Source organism: Ictidomys tridecemlineatus, chromosome 1, assembly GCF_052094955.1.
Source record: "Ictidomys tridecemlineatus isolate mIctTri1 chromosome 1, mIctTri1.hap1, whole genome shotgun sequence".
Lineage (NCBI taxonomy): Eukaryota > Metazoa > Chordata > Mammalia > Rodentia > Sciuridae > Ictidomys > Ictidomys tridecemlineatus.
The window spans coordinates 158,205,347-158,224,872 of record NC_135477.1 but is presented as its reverse complement, the minus strand read 5'-3'; the positions used below and the strand labels follow the sequence as shown (position 1 = coordinate 158,224,872).

The window sequence follows — 19,526 nt, the reverse complement described above, 5'->3', positions numbered from 1 at the left end:
TGCACCACTAGTTCAGTTGAATGAACCATTTTGAATGTAAAATTCGCAAGTTTTGACAAGTGTGTCATGTAACTATCACCATAATAAAGTCATAATTGCTTCCATCATTCCCAGCATCACCCTTTGCTTTTGTAACCATTCTCTCTCTCCCATCCCCAGCCTCTGGTAACCACTGAGAGTTTTGTCTTGCAGGAGTGTCAAAAAATGGAATCATATACAGGTTGAGCATCTCTTATCTCAAATGCTTAGGACTAGAAGTGGTTTTGATTTAGAATTTTTTTCAAATGTGGATATATTTGCATATACATAATGAAATATCCTGGAAGTAGGGTCCAAGCCTTAACAAAATTTACATTTCATATGCAACTTACATACAAAAATTTCTTTCTGCGATTAAGAAGTATAAAGTTTTTCTAAACTTTAAATGTCAAAAATAGGCTAAAATGTCAAAAAATAGACTATAAAACAAGCAAGAGTAGTGATGTTTTATATATATTAACTCAGAAATTTTATTGCAAAAGAAGTAACCAGAAAATTTAGAAAGGAGATTTAGAAAAACCTAGCATACTTATAACAAATTAAAATTTTTAAAAATTAAAAAAAACCCTAGCATACTATCATTTAAATACAATCCCTGTTATCTATTTTGTAATAATGTGAACAAAAAAAATTTATAGTTGAAAAAAAGCTTTGATTTTCACCAACTAAAATTTTTATAGGTCTCTGCTTCCTATAATCCTACTTGGTTAAGTTGAAATGAGTTTAACATAATCTTTTTTGTATATAGTTGTGCCTTACTATTGTGTGTTTTCCCAAAGGTGAAAGAAGAATTCGTGTCCATACTTTGTGTTTGCCAGTAGTTTCGACTCTAAATGAAATCTTTCTTGGAGCTGATGTTCAAGCAATTTCGGGGTTATTGGCCAATATGGGTAAGAGTTGTTATCACTTATAAATATTTTGCAAGTAATACCATTCGACAAATCCACCTAATTTTGTTTTCTTTTACGTAACTAACTTTACAGTTTTCAATGTTTGGGTGATTGTAACTATTTCATTGAAAAGATCTGGGCTGGGGATGTGGCTCAAGCGGTAGCACGCTCGCCTGGCATGCGTGCGGCCCAGGTTCGATTCTCAGCACCACATACAAACAAAGATGTTGTGTCCGCCAATAACTAAAAAATAAATATTAAAACTCTTTCTCTCTCTCCCTCTCTCACTCTCTCTTTAAAAAAAAATATTTATTAAAAAAAAAAAAAAAAAAAAAGAAAAGATCTGCTGCTGGGCTGGGGATGTGGCTCAAGTGGTAGCGCGTTCGCCTGGCATGCGTGCGGCCCAGGTTCGATCCTCAGCACCACAAACAAAGATGTTGTGTCCGCTGAAAACTAAAAAATAAATATTAAAAAAAAAGAAAAAGAAAAGATCTGGTGCTATGATTTCACCCATTGCAGTTTACAATTCCATTATTTTTAGAAAGTTTACAGTTATAAAGTCATCATCACAATCTAATTTCAGAACATTTTTATCACCCAGAAAGAATCTCATGCCCATTAGCAGTTAGTGCCCACTCCTTCCTCCATCTCTCACTGACCTTAAGCAACCATTAAACTATTTTCTATTTATATTTATGTCCTTTGAACTAAAATAACTATATCTAACAGAATAGTTAATATTAATGCTTAACAAATTGTCTTGTGTATATATACACAATAGAGTGTTACTTAGCTATTAAGAAGAATGACTTTATGACATTTACCAGTAAATGGATAGACCTGGAGACTATCATGCTAAGTGAAATAAGCCAATCCCCAAAACCCCAAAGGTCAAATGTTTTTATTGATATGTAGAAGCTAACCCACAATAAGGGGTGGGGGTAGAATAGAACTTCAGTAGATTAGACAAATAGGAATGAAGGGAAGGGAGAAGGGATAGGGAAAAAAAAGGTAGTGAGATGAATCTGACATAATTTTTTTATGTACATGTATGAATTTACCATGGTGTTCTCACCACCATGTACATCCACAAAAATGGGGTCCTGATTAGAATAAGATATATTCCATGCTTGTATAATCATATCAAAATGGATTCTACAGTCATACATTAAAAAAAAGCAATAAAATAATGAAAAATTAGTGCTTAATAAGGTGGTTTTTTTGGTGGTGGTTGGTGGTCGTTTTTTATTTTTTTTATTTTTTGGTGGTACTTGGAATTGAACCTAGGCCCTTGCTAGGGAAGTGCTCTGCCACTGAGCCATATACCTAGTCTCCTTGATATTTTTTTCCTCTTTTCAGACATACAAAATTTAATATCAGTTTGATTCTTGCCACCTTTCTCCTTCAGGAAAGACTTTCATAGGGCCCATTTACTTCAAATTTAAATCTACTTTATAACAGGAATAGTTACTGGTTTCTGAATTTCCTGTTGGGAAAATTTTCTTTCATCGAGCCTGGTTAGAGGATCCAGTCCTTACTTTCGTGTTATTATGTTATCAAAATTTGAAGATCATGGAGTGGACATGGTGGCAGATGCCTGTAATTCCAAGACTGTGTAGCTGAGCAAGTTCCAGGATTGCAAGTTCCAGGCCAGCTTGGGCAATTTAGCAAGACCCTATCTCAAAATTTAAAAATAGCTCATTGTGGGGCTGGGGATGTGGCTCAAGCGGTAGCGCGCTCGCCTGGCATGCGTGCAGCCCGGGTTCGATCCTCAGCACCACATACAAACAAAAATGTTGTGTCCACCGAAAACTAAAAAATAAATATTAAAATTCTTTCTCTCCTCTCTCTCTTTAAAAAAAAAAAAATAGCTCATTGTTAGACTATGTTCTCTCATGAAATTTAATCCCCAGTACTGCAAAATACAAACAGTGGCCGTGGCACTGCATGCCTGAATCCTGGTGGTTTGGGAGGCTGAGGCAGGAAGATCACAAGTTCAAAGCCAGCCTCAGCAATTTAGCAAGACCACCTCAAAATAACAGAATGATCATTATTATTATAAGAGTAATAAGTATCAGGCAATATTTATGGATTTAAAAAGAAATCTTCACAATAGTTTTTTTTTTCTTTTCTTTGTGTGTGATGCTAGGGATTAAAACCCAGGACCTCATACCCATTAAGCCTCACAATACCTTTTGTATATATTAGTTCTGCTATCATATTTGGTTGAGCCAGGTATGCACATTTTTTCATGTTTTGTCATCTTTCAAATCAGAGTTATCTTGAGTTGATGAAGTGTTAAGAGTTGTTATTGATAATAATATTTTTGTTTCCAACCTACATGTAAATTTTGGTCATAGCATTTAATAACATCATTAAATGTGTTTTTGATACCACATGGATTGATTTTAGTTGCAGGTTGAGAAGTCTTCAAAACAATTACATTATTTTTAGTATTAAGAAAAAAAATGTTTTTGGTATACAGAAACATGTATAGGCATAATTGCTGGGCATGGAGGCGCACGCCTGTGATCCCCAGGGCTAGGAGGCTGAGGCAGGAGGATCCTGAGTTCAAAGCCAGCCTCAGAAACTTAATGAGGCACTAAGCAACTCACTGAGACCCTGTTTCTAAATGAAATATGAAAAAGGGCCGGGATGTGATTTGGTGAGCGGTTAAGCACCCCTGGGTTCAATCCCTGGTACCAAAAAGCAAAACAGTGACATAACTGATGATGAAAATTTGTCTAAATAATTTTCTAAAATAAAAACTCCATGTGACAGAAAAGCAGCCTCCCTTTTCTATTTAATTTCAGGGTTTTTCCCTTTCTCAGTGGTATAAACTAAAATGGTGGCTTAATCAATTTAATAATAAGTAGTTTTTCCATTTTATGAAGAAAGGAATGTAGGCTCAGGGGAGTTGAGTTTCTTGTCAAACTGGCATACAGCTAAGAAAACGGCAGATTAGGTCTGGGGTTGTGGCTCAGCAATAGAGTGCTTGCCTTGCACACATGCAAGACCCTGGGTTCGAAGTGGAATCAAGATACTGTGTCCAACTACAACTAAAAAGAAATTTCAAAAGAGGTTAGCTTGATTCTCCAGAGCATACTTTTATCTGTAAATTTTGGCTCATTATGTTTATAATAAATCAGAGAGAGGCTCAGTATAGTTTTAAAAAGTTACCTTATCTATGCTTACAGTGCAGTTGTTAAATTTTGTCTTGTCTCTTGTCCCTGTCCTTACCTCAATTAGCTGTTGACAGGTCCATGACTGCCAGTCTGAGTGACGCCCGAGATGCTCTAGTGAATGCCGTCATTGACTCTCTTGCAGCTTACCGATCTTCAGTCTTAAGTAACCAGCAGCCTGGACTCATGGTTCCTTTCTCTTTGAGACTTTTTCCACTTTTTGTATTGGCTCTCCTTAAACAGGTAAGAAAAACAAAACCAGAAACTAGCACAGTTAAAATGACAAAAGCCAAAATTTTTATTATGTGAAACACTAAACATTATTTAACTTTATGTCAGTTAAATTTTCTGAGGATAGGGACCTGACCTCTTATTTGAAACTTGAAAAGATTTACAGCCAAAAAAATTTAAGAATAATTGATTTAAAGCAAGTTCCTTGAGCATAAGAGATACTAAACATTAAAATGTTATAAAAAATTCAGTTTTCGAAAACATGAATCATATATTTTATTTCTAGCACAAGAAGACACGTGTACTCCATGTTCTCACTTATACCTGGAACCTAAAAAAACAAACAAAAACAGAAAATAGAATGGTGGTTACCAGAGACTCAGGGGTGAAGAGGATGGGGAAATATTGGTCAAAGTTAGACTGGAGGAATAAGCACATGATAGGTGTTGGATATGAACCAGATGGGGTGATATATGCCTGCAATCCCAGAGACTTGGAAGGCTGAGGCAGGAGGATCATGCATTTGAGGCCAGCCTGAGCAGTTTAGCAAGAACCTGTCTCAAAACACTGCTAGAGATGTAGCCCAGAGGTAGAACACTCATGGATTCAATTCCAGGTACTGGGGGGAAAAAGGTATTCAAGATATGGATTATTGTGTATTAGTCAGCTTTTTGTCCTTATGTCCCAAGTGTACAACAAAAACAACATAGAGGAGAAAAAGCTTATTTTGGCTTATGGTTTCAAAGGTTCAGTCTCTGTTGGGCCAACTTTATTGCTCTGGGCCCAAAGTGAGGCAGAACATCACCTTAAAAGGGGATGGCAGAGGATTGCCACATGACAGCCAGTCCAAGGGGAAAGGGCTGCCGGGAAAACTCTTCTAGGACACATCCAGTGACATACCTCCTCCAGCCACATCCCATCTATTGCAGTTACCACCCACTTAGTCCATTCAAATAAGGATGAACCTATTAGGTTCTAGCTTTTATGGTCTAATCATTTAATCTCTGAATATTCCTGCATTAACACAGGAATTGGGTGTTGAGTTTTCTTTTTGTTACTAGTGATTAAACCCAGGATTGCTTAACCACTGAGCCACATGCCCAGTTGCCTTTCCTTTTGTGATCCTATAGCCTTTTTTTTTAAGTTATAGGTGGACACTGTATCTTTATTTTTTATTTACTTATATTTTTATGTGGTGCTGAGAATCGAACCCAGTGCCTCACATGTGCTAGGCAAGTGCTTTACCACTGAGCTACAACTCCAGCCTCCTGAGGCACTTTTTATAGCTTTATTTATAGGACTTTTCATTTGACTCATTATTTATGTCTCCCCTGCTTGTTCTTTATACCTTCTTTACCTCCCCCAAGAGAAAGAACTCTAGGCTGGTGGAATAGGCTTATTTGTCCCGTGTCCAGAATTATACTTTAAGTAAACTTCCCTTATAGATTTTTATTTTTATTTTATTTTATTTATTTATTTAGGTTCTGGAGATTAAACCTAGGGATGTTTTACCACTGAGCTACATACCCAGCTCTTTTTATTTTGAGACAAGTATCACTAAGTTGCTAAGGTTGGCCTTAAACTTGTGATCCTCCTGCCTTGGCCCCCCAGGTTTCAGGGATTACAGGCATGTGCTACCAATCCCAGGTCTTATAAATTTTTATTTAAAAGCTCATGTTAAGCCAGGCACAGGATAACAAATTTGAAGACATCCTTGGCAACTTAGCAAGACCTTGTTCAATCTCAAAAGAGAAGGTCTTGGATGTAACTCAGTGGTAAAGTGCCCCTGAGTTCTATCCCCAATACCAAAATAAATAAAAACCTAGCTTCGTGTTAATGCTTTTTATTAAAAGCACTGATCAAAGACTGCTCTGGATCTTATTAATTTCTGTACTTTTTCACTTCCCTAGGTCTACCTGTATCCTGGTATGGTGGTGTATGCCTGTAATTCTAACAGTTGTAGGAGGTTGAGTTAAGAGGATCATAAGTTTGAGGCCAGCCTCAGCAACTTAGTGAGACCCTGTCTCAAAATAGAAAATTAAAAGGGCCAGGGATGTGGCTCACTTGTTAAGTGCCCCTAGTAGGTTAAATCCTTTGTACCAAAAGAAAAAAAAAAAACATCTGCCTGTCTGGTATATATAATTTCTTCCAAGTGAGATAGGGAACCTACTATTCTTTAATTGGGATGACTTTTGAACCAACAAGACCTAATAGTAACAATTTTAAGGAGGAAAAGTTTATTTGGGGGCTCATGGTTTCATAGGTCTCAGTCTGTAGATGGTTGACTTCATTCCTTGGGTCCTGATGTGAGGCAGACATCATGGTGGAAGTGTGTGGCAGAGCACAGCAGCTGGGAACATAGCAACTGGAAGCAGAGAGTTTTGTTCAACAAGGACAAAATATATACCCTAAAGACATGCCCCCAGGGACCCACCTCCTCCAACCATACCCTACCTGCCAATAGTTACCATTTAATCCCTATCAGAAGATTAATTCATGATTAGATTAAGGCTTTCATAACCCAATCATTTCATATCTAAACTTTCTTGCATTTTCTCATATATGAGCTTTTGGGTGCCACCTCACATCTAAACCATAACATCATCTTTTATTTGTAGTAAGTGCATTTGTTTCAAAGCATAATTTCATTGTTGTTTCCCTCTGTCTCTTTTTTACTCCTTTTCATCAACTGGAACTTTTTAAAAACCTTACCTCAAAACTTCATTATTCGGGCTGAGGATGTGGCTCAAGCAGTAGTGCGCTCGCCTGGCATGTACGCGGCGCTGGGTTCGATCCTCAGCACCACATACAAATAAAGATGTTGTGTCCACCAAAAACTAAACAATAAATATTAAAAAATTAAAAAAAAAACTTCATTATTCCCCACAAAGCTGAATCACCAGTTAAATCTCACTGTAATGCTATTCTTTTTTTTTTTTGAGAGAGAGAGAAAGAATTTTTTAATATTTATTTTTCAGTTTTTAGCGGACACAACATCTTTGTTTGTATGTGGTGCTGAGGATCGAACCCAGGCTGCACGCATGCCAGGCGAGCGCGCTACCGCCTGAGCCACATCCCCAGCCCTCACTGTAATGCTATTCTACTAAGCAGTTGTCCTCATTTGTATTACCATCATCATTGATTTTTTTTTTAATATTTATTTTTTAGTTTTCGGTGGACACAACATCTTTATTTTTCATTTGTATGTGGTGATGAGGTTTGAACCCAGTGCCTCGAGCATGCCAGGCAAGCGTGCTACCACTTGAGCTATATCCCCATCCCCGTCATTGATTTTTAAGCTTTGGTACATTGCTTATTTCTTTAACAGTGGAAGAAACAATGATAGCCATCGTCAATTATCACTCAGCATTTATAGAGCATTTAATGGGTGTCATTGGTCCTTATTTTATCTATAGTGTAGTGTCATCCTTCTTGTAGTGTTAATCATTATGTCACTTTCTCTATATGGCATATAGAGGGTAGCTACCATTTCTTTCAGTAAATGCTGAGCACATTAATTAGCTTCATAGAGAATAATGAGGTTTTGATGGAAAGGAGTAAAAGAGATGACCCTATTTTATTGATTAGGGAACAGACACCAAGGAGATCAAATAACTTTGCCATGGTTTGTTAATTAAATAAGACATTTAAATAAACCTATGGTCACCATTTAATATACTATTTAATATATGTGTATATATATATATATATATTTTTTTTTTTTTTTTTTTAAGAAGTGTGTGACTTCTTAAAAAATATTTTTTAAGATTTTTTTAAGGGCTGGGATTGTGGCTCAGCGGTAGAGTGCTCGCCTAGCATGAGCGTTAGGACCCGGGTTTGATCCTCAGCACCACATAAAAAAAAATCCATTGTGTTGTGTCCATCTACACCAAAAAATAAATTTAAAAAAAAGATTTTTAAAATATTTTAATATTTTTAAAATATTATTTTTTAGGGCTGGGGATGTGGCTCAAACGGTAGCACGCTTGCCTGCCATGTGTGCGGCCCGGGTTCGATCCTCAGCACCACATACAAAGATGTTGTGTCCGCCAAATGCTAAAAAATAAATATTAAAAAAAATATATATATTATTTTTTAAATAATTTACACTAAATCTTCCAATTCTGTCAGAAGATAATCTTTTTACAACTAACATTTACAAAGTTCTATATTTTGTTTTGCTTTTTGTTATAGAAATCATTCCAGACTGGGACAAATGCTCGTCTAGATGAACGCATCTTTGCTATGTGTCAAGTGAAAAATCAGCCCTTGGTTTACCTTATGCTTACAACACATCCCACTTTGTATAGAGTTGACAATCTCTCTGATGAGGTAAGATCAATTTCCTTTTTTAGTGGCTTTTCCTTAAAGGTTTATAAGCTTAATGTCATATTTAGTCTAGTACAGAATTACAGAAGGATCTGTTATTAAAATTCTTTATTTATTTATTGCTTGCTAAGTTTATGTAAAGAAATTTTAGAGCCAGGCACTGTCGCACATGCCTGTAATCCCAGTGACTTGGGAAGCTGAGGCAGGAGGAGCTCAAGTTTGAGATCAGCCTCAGCAACTTAGCAAGACCCTGTCTCAAAATTAAAAAAAAAAAAAAAAAACAAGCTGGGGATGGGCTCAGTGGTTAAATGCCCCTGTGTTCAGTCCGTGGTACCAAAAAAGAAATAAATAACAAACTACAAAAATGTTCAGTTTAGGGAAGCTCTGGAAAATAGTGTCTTTCAGTTTCCAAAGACAAATCTCTAGAGCAGATCTAAGAAAGTATGAGATTATCAAATTGACCAGAGAAATCTACTTATTTATTTAAACAAATTGATCTGTATCTTGAGCATGAGATTATACCTGAACACCTAGGTCAATGTTCAGTGTAACAGTGTCCTTGAATTAAAGAAAAAATACTTTTCCAAGTTGTAATGTTTTTGGCTTTTGATAGAAAATTTACTGGGGTTAAAGTCATAAGCATGAAGTCATAATCTTTCTAAAATTGTGATCAAGTTTAGATATTGTATGTTGAAAATAGTGTTTTAGTTAAAACCTTTTAAAATGTAAAGAATTTTAGATAACTTAAATTGTGAAATGTGAGGGTTTTGTTTTGTTTTTGCAAATGAAAACTCTTGTGAACATTATTAATTTATATTACAAAAATAAATATATGTATATATAACTGTAGATTAATCCTGTTGGATTAAGTTCAGTTAAGTGTGTTCAATTAAGTAGGCTTTACTTTTTTTTCACATTAAAATATAACATCATGGGGCTGGGGATGTGGCTCAAGCGGTAGCGCGCTTGCCTGGCATGCGTGCGGCCCCGGTTCGATCCTCAGCACCACATACAAACAAAGATGTTGTGTCCGCCGAGAACTAAAATAAGTAAATAAATATTAAAATTAAAAAAAGATATATAACATCATGACAAATTAACAAAAATATCAAATGTAATTTATTATGTCTATAATATGGATACCACTAGAGAGAATCTATTAGACTTTAAGATTTAAAGACTCTGCATTAGTTTCATAGTTTCTGATCAGCCTTCTCTAATATAGAGTAGAAAACAGAGCAACTTCCTTTCCTCACCATCTGAAAAAGACAAAGCTCCATTTTCTTAGTTCACATGTGAAAATCACTGGGGGAAATTTCTCACTGGGTGTATCGGGGTTATAGTCTCTTCTGCTCCCCACTTTTCCCAAGGCCAGAAATTTCAAAGTACTGTATTACTAGTATTGAGTTAAAAGGCTCATCACCAAAGTGAAAAGAACAGGTCTCTCAAACAACAGGGAGTGCAAGATGGGAGTGATGCTGAAAGCAAAAGCACTGAGTAATAGTGTCCTCTACAAGTACACTCTCTTCCTGTCCTTATTTTCCACACTTAATTTTGTTTGCTGTACTTAATTTTTGAATTCTGATGTTTTTGTGCTTTTGAACATTAAATGAATTAGTATTTGTAAATCACTTAGAACAGTGCCTGGCCATAGGCACCATATAGATCATAACTATTATATCACTACCTCCACCATTATTAGCATTGTTATTATCATGATCTTTATCATAATTAAGCATATTTAGGAGTTGGAGATGTAACTCAATGGTTTTAGTTTTTGGTGGACACAATATCTTTATTTTACTTTATGTGGTGCTGAGGATCAAACCCAGTACCTCATGCATGCTAGGCAAGCACTCTACCACTGAGACACAACCCCAGCCTATTGTCACATTTGTTTTTAAATCTAGCTAAGATCAGAGATTAGTTTTGGCTGGGTACATTGTCGTCCACCTACCATCCCAGCAACTCAGGTAGTTTGAGGCAGGGGAATCACAAATTTGAGATCAGCCTCAGCAACTTAGTGAGGGTCTAAGCAATAGAGAGAACCTGTCTTAAAAAATAATAAAAAGGGCTGGAGATGTAGCTCCATAGTTAAATACTCCTGCTTTAAATCACCAGTACCAAAAAATTAATAAGTTAATTTGGAGTTGGGCATGCTGGCACACGCCTATAATCCCAGTGGCTTGAGAGGCTGAGACTGGAGAATCGCAAGTTCAAAGCCAACCTCAGCAAATTCAAGGCACTAAGCAACTCGGTGAGATCCTGTCTCTAAATAAAATACAAAATAGGGCTGGGGTTGTTGCTGAGTTCAACCCCCACTATCGAAAAAAAAAGTTAATTTGGCTTTCTTGGGATTCACAGTGGCTTTGTTTAGATAAGTGGTAAATATTTCTGTATCATCTTCATATTTAGTTGTGAATAACTATAATTTGTCTAGTAAGGCCCATACTCTTAGAGGTAACGTTCCTTTTTGTTGTTAATTGTGACTGTATTTTCTGTACCTGAAAGCCTTAATCTTTAATTCCCCAGGGAGCACTCAACATCAATGACAGAACCATACCTCAGCCTCCTATCCTTCAACTCTCTGTGGAGAAGCTGAGTAGAGATGGGGCTTTCCTCATGGATGCAGGCTCTGTGAGTAGTTTGACAACTCTTGACCCTTCTTCCTCTAACTAGTGTATCTTTTTTAGCATTTGGCTTCATTCCTCTTAATATTTCTCTTCTTGAACAGAGGACGTACTCTTTAACCTACATATTCCTGTTGGCCATTTGCTGCCTTCACAGCCTCTGTTTTATGCCATGCATGAAATGTCTCATCCCAGTAAATACTGAATTGTTATTAGTTCAGTTACAGGCTGTACACTCACTAAATATACTCATCCTTTAGATCTTTTAAAGCATACTAAGTGGTAGTGGTAAAGGTGAGTGAATACACTATTAGGCTACCTCTCAAAATAATTTTATTCCTTTCACAGGTACTGATGCTTTGGGTTGGAAAAAATTGTGCACAAAATTTTCTCACTCAAGTTTTAGGAGTTCAAAACTATGCATCAATTCCACAGACTATGGTAAGATGCTTTTATTTTAGTGATTATAGATGACTTAAAGGATGCTTCACATGTGACAAAAATATGAATATTCTATTTTGAAATCAGAAATTCATATTGTGTATACCTCCAAATGAGAAAATAAACCCACATTATTTTTCTTTCAAACTGAAAATACCCTCATTTTACATTTTTGTCTTGTTTGTTTGTATTTTGAGACTAGGTCTTGCTCTGTTTCCAAGTCTGGCCTTGAAATTGTGAGCTTAAGACATCCTCCTTCCTCGGTCTCCCAAGTAGCTGGGATTACAGGCGTGCATCACCGTGCCTATGTTTTAATGGGATTCTTTGTCGATTTGCATTATTGATTTGTCTATTCTTATGTGTTTAACACAGTGTTCTATTTTGAGGAGAAAGCATTTAATTTAGTTAATGATCAAAAAAGGATTTGCTGCAGATGGCATTAATGCATTGTGACATTTTTGGTTTTGACAAGTGATTTCTTATTTTTTGCAAGATCTTTTAAACTGCTGCTTTGGAGAGAGAATTAAACTAATTTGCTGTACTGGTTTACATAACAAATAATAGGTGGTCATTGTTGGTTGAATTAATGTTGATTATTGAAAAAAGTAATAATGGGACTCTTGTCTGTCACTAATTGTGTGTTTTTGGACAAGTCACTCAGTAATCAGATTTGTAAAATAAGAATGCTCTTAGTCAGGCATGGTGGTGCATGTCTGTATTCCGAGCAACTCAGGAGGTTGAGGCAAGAGGATCACAAGTTTGAGGCCAGCCTCAGCAATTCAACAGAAACACTGTCTCAAAATTTAAAAATTAAAAAGAGTTGAGGATACAGTTTGTAGTTCATCAGTAGAGTGCCACTGGGTTAAATCCCCAGTACCGTGGGGAAAAAATTAGAATGTTTTTGCTTATGGAGGAATGATTGAAATAACCCATGATAAATCACTTGTAAAATGGATAGTTTTGAATTTTAAAGTTAGAATTAATAATAGATCATTTCGGGGGGGCTGGGGTTCTGGCTCAGCAGTGGAGCTCTCGACTTGCACATGCAAGACCCTGGGTTCAATTCTCAGCACCACATAAAAATGAATAAGTGAAATGAGGGTATTGTGTCCAACTGCAACTAAAAAATAAATATTAAAAAAAAAAAAACACTACTGGGGTTGTGGTGCAGTGGTAGAGTGCTCGCCTAGCATGCATGAGGCACTGGGTTTAAACCTCAGAACCACATAAACGTAAAATAAAGATACTTTGTCTACCTAAAACTAAGAAATAAAATAAATATTATTTTTTAAAAAATATTTATATTTTAGTTATCGGCGGACACAACATCTTTGTTGGTATGTGGGGCTGAGGATCGAACCCGGGCCGCACGCATGCCAGGCGAGCACGCTACCACTTGAGCCACATCCCCAGCCCAAAATAAATATTATTTTTAAAAAACTATTAAAAAATAATAATAGATCATCTCATATAGTGTCATTTTTCAGTCCCTACTGCCAGTTTGTATCCAACTTTTATATATCAGGGTTCTATGACTGTTCATAGATGTCATTTGGGGTTTCATACATTTAAAAAAAGATTTATGTCAAGATTATAGCCAGGGCCGGGTGTGGCGTTACACACCTGCAAATCCTAGTGACTTGGGAAGCTGAGGCAGGAGGATCTCAATTTCAAGCAACTTATAGAGACTCTGTCTCAAAATAAAAAACAAAGGGCTGGGAATATAACCCAATGGTAAAGTACCCCTGATTCAATACTTAGTACTCCCTTCCCCCAAAAAAAGATTATAGCCAGGATTAGCAGTAGCTTTCAGGCCCGGAGCAAAACTACTGGATTAGATGACCAGGTACTTTAAGTAATGAAGCAATAAAGAATCATGATCTTTGTAATAACCATCTGAATGAACCAATTAATTCTAAATATCATAATAAAATGAAGAGAAGAGTTAAGCAAAATATACCTAAGGAGGTCTCCACCTGTTTTTGTAATTAAGGTTTTATTGGAACACAGCCATGCCCATCCACCTATGTGTTGCCTCTTATCTGCATTAGTATAACAGCAACAGAAACAAAATGAACTCCAAGCCCAAAGTATTTAGTGTCTGGTGCAACAAAATCACCAGGTACTTAATATATGTGGTTGTTATTTGTTTTTTTTCCTGATACTGAGAATTGAACACATGTTGGGCAAGTGCTCTACCATTGAGCTATATCCCTAGCCCCCACCTCTTTTTTAATTAGACTAGACTTCATTAAATTGCTCAGGCTGGTCTTAAACTTGAGATCCTCTCCCACTTCAGACTCCCTAAATAGTTAGTATTACAGATGTGTGCCACCAACTCAGCAACATTAAAATTTGAGGAGTACTATAGACCATACATTAAATATATAATTAGAGTACATTGGTTTTATTTAACAGACAGACCTTCCAGAACTTGATACACCAGAATCTGCCAGAACAGTAGCTTTTATCTCCTGGCTTAGAGAGCAAAGACCATTTTTCCCAGTACTTTACATAATAAGGTAAGTCAAATTTTTCATTTTTAAAACAATTTGGCCTTGCAAGAACCTGTTTTTTTGAATCATAGATATATGTGGCCTAATCCTAATGCTTAAGCAAACCTCTTAAAAGAATATGGAATTAAAATGAAAACATTCCTTCTAAAAACTGGAAAAAGACAGAGATGCCCTTTTTCATCACTTCTGTTTAACATAGGTCTTGAAACACTGGCCAGAGCAATTAGACAGATGAAAGAAATTAAAGGGATACACATAGGAAAAGAAGAACTCAAATTAGCACGATTTACCAATGATGAGATTCTATACCTAGAAGACCCAAAAAATTCCACCAAAAAACTTCTAGAACTAGTAAATGAATTCAGCAAAGTAGCAGGATGCAAAATCAACACCCATAAATCAAAGGCATTCCTGTATATCAGTGACAAATCCTCTGAAAGGGGAAACTACCCCATTTACAATGGCCTCAAAAAAAGAAAAAAAAAAAACTTGGGAATCAACCTAACAAAAGAAGTGAAATACCTCTACAATGAAAACTACAGAACACTAAAGAAAGAAATTAAAGAAGACCTTAGAAGATAGAAAGATCTCCCTTGTTCTTGGATGGGCAGAATTAATATTATCAAATGATCATACTACCAAAAACATTATACAGATTTAATACAACTCCAATCAAAATCCCAATGACATTCTGTTGCTGTGGGTCCCTCGGCTACACTCAATCGAGGCAGGTGTGGGGGATGCGGAGTTAAAGCACAAGACACCTGGAGCTGCTGAGAGCAGGCAGGTGACAGACCTCCAGTTGATCTCCTGCAAGCTCATTTAATGCGGAAGTGATTACAGTTGATGGATGCATCCTCCAGTCATACATAAGCAAACAAGGTATATAACATTTAGAAACCAAGCATCTTAGGATTAATACTGCACTATGAGGAAGCTCTAAATATTGCTACAAGGTGGAAAGCAGACTGATATGATTATTGTCCCTATGAAAAGAGAGCGTTATGAGTTGGGAAATTCATGCCCTGAGGCCCTTGTCTCTCTGTTCCTGGCAACGCTGACCTCAATCACTGAGGATGTGGTTTCTCAGAGGCTTGCTAGAGCAGAGCACCCCATCCTGCAGGTGTTCCTGTCAGGCCTGTAGGAGCATAGGTTTTCCTAGCACTCGGAGCTGCTTGTCGTTGTGAGTTGCAAACCTAAAGTTACTCCCACATTTCCTCCCTTTTTATTAAATTTGTAGCCAAAGGAGAACCGTGATAAGAGAAGGAAAGGAAAGAGAAAAGGGAAGAAAAAAGGGAAAAAACTACAGGCAAAGAGGCATGCGGAAGAGAAGGGGGAAAACGAGAAAAACATTCTAATAGCCCTTTCCTTCAGCTGCCCTTTCCCTGTGGTCCAACATAAAATTAGAAAGCAAATCCTGCTGTGGCGGGTAGGCAACTGCTATTGGCCAGGTCTCTGCTACCTGGGTCCCGATATGAGCTGGGCGTGGGAAGCAAAGCAGCCATGGGAGCAGGAGGACTCCCTCAGAAGGGGTGACGGTTCAGGCCCCTGTAAAGTTGGTGGGGTGAGGGTCTATGCCCCACCTCTGTTGGCCCCTAAGTTTTGTCCTGATGGCCCCTCTGCGACTGTGCCTGTCTTAGGTTGTTCCTTCCCTGAGGAATCTTACTCATCTTGGACTAACCAGCCATTCTCCAGGGCCAAACAGGGTGATGTGAGGTGTTTGAGTGAGGGAGAGGCATTGCCCCTGAGAAGGTCAGTTCTCTATCTCCTTGGTAGCCAATGTCCCCATGGCCTCCATGCCCAGCATCTTCCTTAGGATCCCCTCACCTGCTGGCGGGGCCCTGGCTCTGGTCACAGAGCCTTCTCCAGGGAGGGCCCAGCTCACAGCACTTGGTAAGAGAGACATATGGCTTGGTACCAGCCTTCAGGAAGCTTCAACATCAGCATGGGCAGGAAAGTCCAGGCTGCAGCCTTGGACAAATGGCTTGTGAGAATAGTGTCCCTCTTGGTATAATGCAAGAGGGGTCATCAAAGGACAAAGAGGAGAAAGGCCCATCTCAGCAGGAAGTCCAGTTAGGGAGGACTTTCTTAGCCCAAGGTAACCCCATGGATAGGGAATATACAAGATCCCTCCCAGTCAAATTAGAAATGAGGAGGTGTCCTTCCTGGAACAATAGGGTAGGGAGATTCTAGAACAGGCTGTGTTCAGGAAGGAAGGAGAACTATAGAACCACAGAACTAGCAAACAGTAATCAGGTGAGAAAAAAGAAGAGATATTGGGACAAAGCTGAGAGACACAGACAAAAAACGGAGAACCGTGGCAAGATTTTGGACCTAATCCCCCATAGAAAATTGGCCCTTAGTTGGTGTCTACTTTGATCCAATCATAGCTGCCATCCACACAGCTGAAGGAGACTCCTTATTCTCCTTTTGACTTTCCTTACATGCATAAGCTATCATAGCTTGTTTAGTTTCTGTTTTGTTGAGCCTTTCTTGGAAACACCTTAAAAAAACATACATTAAAACAAGAAGAGCAATGCCAATGCCAGCAAGGATCCAATTAGCAGAGTGAATTAAAGCTGACAGTTTATCCCATAGCTGCTGTAGAAATGAGGGGTTAAGAATTAGATTTGCTCTGGTTTCGTTTAGGCTGAGAATCTGGGAATGCAGCGTCATAGTGAAATTTCTGAAAGCCATATCCCAAAGTCCCTTAAGTCTATTTGCTAGCTCAAGCTGATCTTCTGTTACATTTTTTACTGAAACAGGGGTTTGGCAAACATACAGAAATTGAGGACTGCAAGGTACTCTGACATTTAATTGAAGCATATAAATTTTTTCATCAGTAAGGTCAAACTGTTGTTGTAATATAAAGATACCTCCTTGCAAGTGCAGGTTTAGTTGCTCCTGGGTGGTCAGGGCCCTGGTGGAGAGCTGCACTACTTGATTAATGGTTGTAGCATCTATTGTGGATTGGGTCAAAGCTATACCAGTGGCGGTAGCAGCTGTAACCTCGACAAGGGAGGCAGCAATAATAGCAGTGGTAATGCCAAAATCTCGCCTAACTCTGGAAAGGGAAATATCTTTTGTAAAATGAACCTCTTGAATGGAGGACTCATCCTCCGTTGGGAACCACAGCATGTGGGGTATTCTCATTAGCACTGCTGTCTTAATGGAGGAGTTCCAACAATTGGTCAACTCACAGTGGGAATTATTACAATTCTTGTGACTGAGTGGAGGTTACAAAGAAAGATGGCTTAACACACACATGACCTCGAGTAGCATAGGTAGCTGAGGGATTTTTCAGATGGCATCCATGGTGACAATAGGGCTAACATCTTTACATTTGTAAGTACCACATAATAATTGTTTGCCTAATTGTAAAAAATCTCCTGACAGTTTTTCTTTTGTATTTTGAGCATTTGTTATCCATTCTATATGTCTTTTGAGAAGTACTGTATTTAATGAGAATTTTATTTTTTATCCTCCTCTTAAGTAGGGCCTGGACCAACTGATAAGCTCATCAGAGAGGAAATAGGGTCGGGAGAGGGGGAGGTAATCTCTCCAGGAAATCCCCCTTAAGGGTATGTTCTCACTGATATTTTTAAATCTTTTCCATGGGCACCGCTGTAAGAAGGGTTGAGGCCATGAATGGCAAATCCCTAGCGTTCGTGGGCATGGTAACACCAGCTGGCAAGTCCTTGGTAGAGACCACTCTTGCTTCCCCTTCCAGGGAAAGGGGCCAAAAGCCCATGAAACCTCCTCTTCCCGACTCCCAAAGGATGTCATTATGAAAACAAATTGTATGTTTACACACTTTGTTTGCATCTGAGACATTATGCAGGATGGTAAAGGTCCATGTTGACTAATTGAAAGTGATAAATTCCAAGGATGTTGTGCTATTGGGCTTGGGATGAGGCAGTAGTGGCAAACAAAAAGGCAAGACAGTATCATCTAGACCAACAGGTAAAAGGATCCCAGGAGACGGAGCCCCCATCCACCATGTATGTACTTGTGGGCTGGTGACAGAATAATGCACAATAGCATATAAATGCAAAATAGCATATAGAGAGCCTTTGTCTGCATTGATGCATGAGAAAGGAAAAGTCCAGTTAAAGTCTCAGCAACAGCATGAGTGGTTTTCACACGGTTGGGTGTGATCCTTCCGTTTAGGTGCAGGAGAGCGTTGAGTGCTGCAGTTGCAATTGTGCCTGTGAGGGACAGTAAGCTTTATGACAATGTCGGTCCGGGGGACTCCTGCTGTCCTGAGATTTGTCCTTGGGATGTATTCTGCAAGATTTAAGAGAGAAGTATGTGCAACATTCTGATCATGATTGAATGGGTGTGGATTGCTCTCATGTTTTTTTATTTGCAGTGGCATGAGTATTTTGCTCATTGAAGGATTGTCGCCGCTAGATGGCGCCAAAGACCATCTGCTTTGTAGATAGCTGTCTGAGTGACAATTGGGGGCCATGCTTTGAAGTATGCCCACTTTAATCAGGCAGGCCAGCATAGGGCCTTGAGTTATTAAGGCTGTTAGGCAGAGGCCCTTCTTTCCACATACTTTCCTGTTAAGCACTCACCTGTGAGTTGCAGGCTATAATGCCCACATGAGCATGAAAAGAGTACCAGGGCTCTGGTCTTCAGTGGGTGACATGCTTATAGCTTGATCCGTCAGGATTTTGAGATCAATTCATGTTATTTTGTGTGTCCTCCAGTGGGGGGGGGTCTCGATGGATTTCCTCCTCTCCTTTAGGCTCATTTTTCGGAATTTGGATATCAATGGCTGGTCTGACATTTCTTGCTGGTACCCAGATGGTAAAATACAGGTGAAGCCTCTACCCTGGATAATTAAGGGGTGTGGCCCCTTGCATGCATTAGTAAGTGGATGTCTCCACCGTACCTGGGGGACTGGGGCCAGGGAAGGAAAGGAGCCCCAGTGCTTTTATGCAGGGCTTATCCCATTTGAGTCAAAGGTAAGAAAATTGAGGGCAAAGAGAGCATGTGTCAATGCAAGGTGAGGATCTGAGAATGTATGAGTACTCTTTTGTTTTTGTAATGTGTCCTCAAGTGTCTGGTTAGTCCTTTCAATTATTCCTTGCCCTTGTGGGTCATAAGGAGTGCCTGTTATGTGGGTAATCTTCCATGACACTAGGAAATTCTGAAATTCTGTGAGGTATAGGCCAGTCCATTGTCTGTTTTTAGGGACCAAGGAACCCCAAGCATTAACATTGCTGCTTTCATTGCCTTTATGGCATTTGAGGCTTTCTC

The 19,526-nt window shown here is 38.4% G+C and overlaps 1 protein-coding gene across 2 annotated transcripts in view; it reads left to right on the top strand.

The window, feature by feature from the left end:
• The window catches only part of Sec24a (SEC24 homolog A, COPII component), a 78,272-nt gene that overhangs the window by 48,327 nt on the left and 10,419 nt on the right, over positions 1-19,526 (top strand). For both annotated transcript variants that reach the window (XM_005335737.4, XM_078019542.1), the window contains exons 17-22: positions 819-929; positions 4,179-4,354; positions 8,537-8,674; positions 11,204-11,308; positions 11,650-11,742; positions 14,161-14,264. In XM_005335737.4, the coding sequence (XP_005335794.2) occupies positions 819-929; positions 4,179-4,354; positions 8,537-8,674; positions 11,204-11,308; positions 11,650-11,742; positions 14,161-14,264 (727 nt within the window). The remainder of the gene's footprint in view (positions 1-818; positions 930-4,178; positions 4,355-8,536; positions 8,675-11,203; positions 11,309-11,649; positions 11,743-14,160; positions 14,265-19,526) is intronic.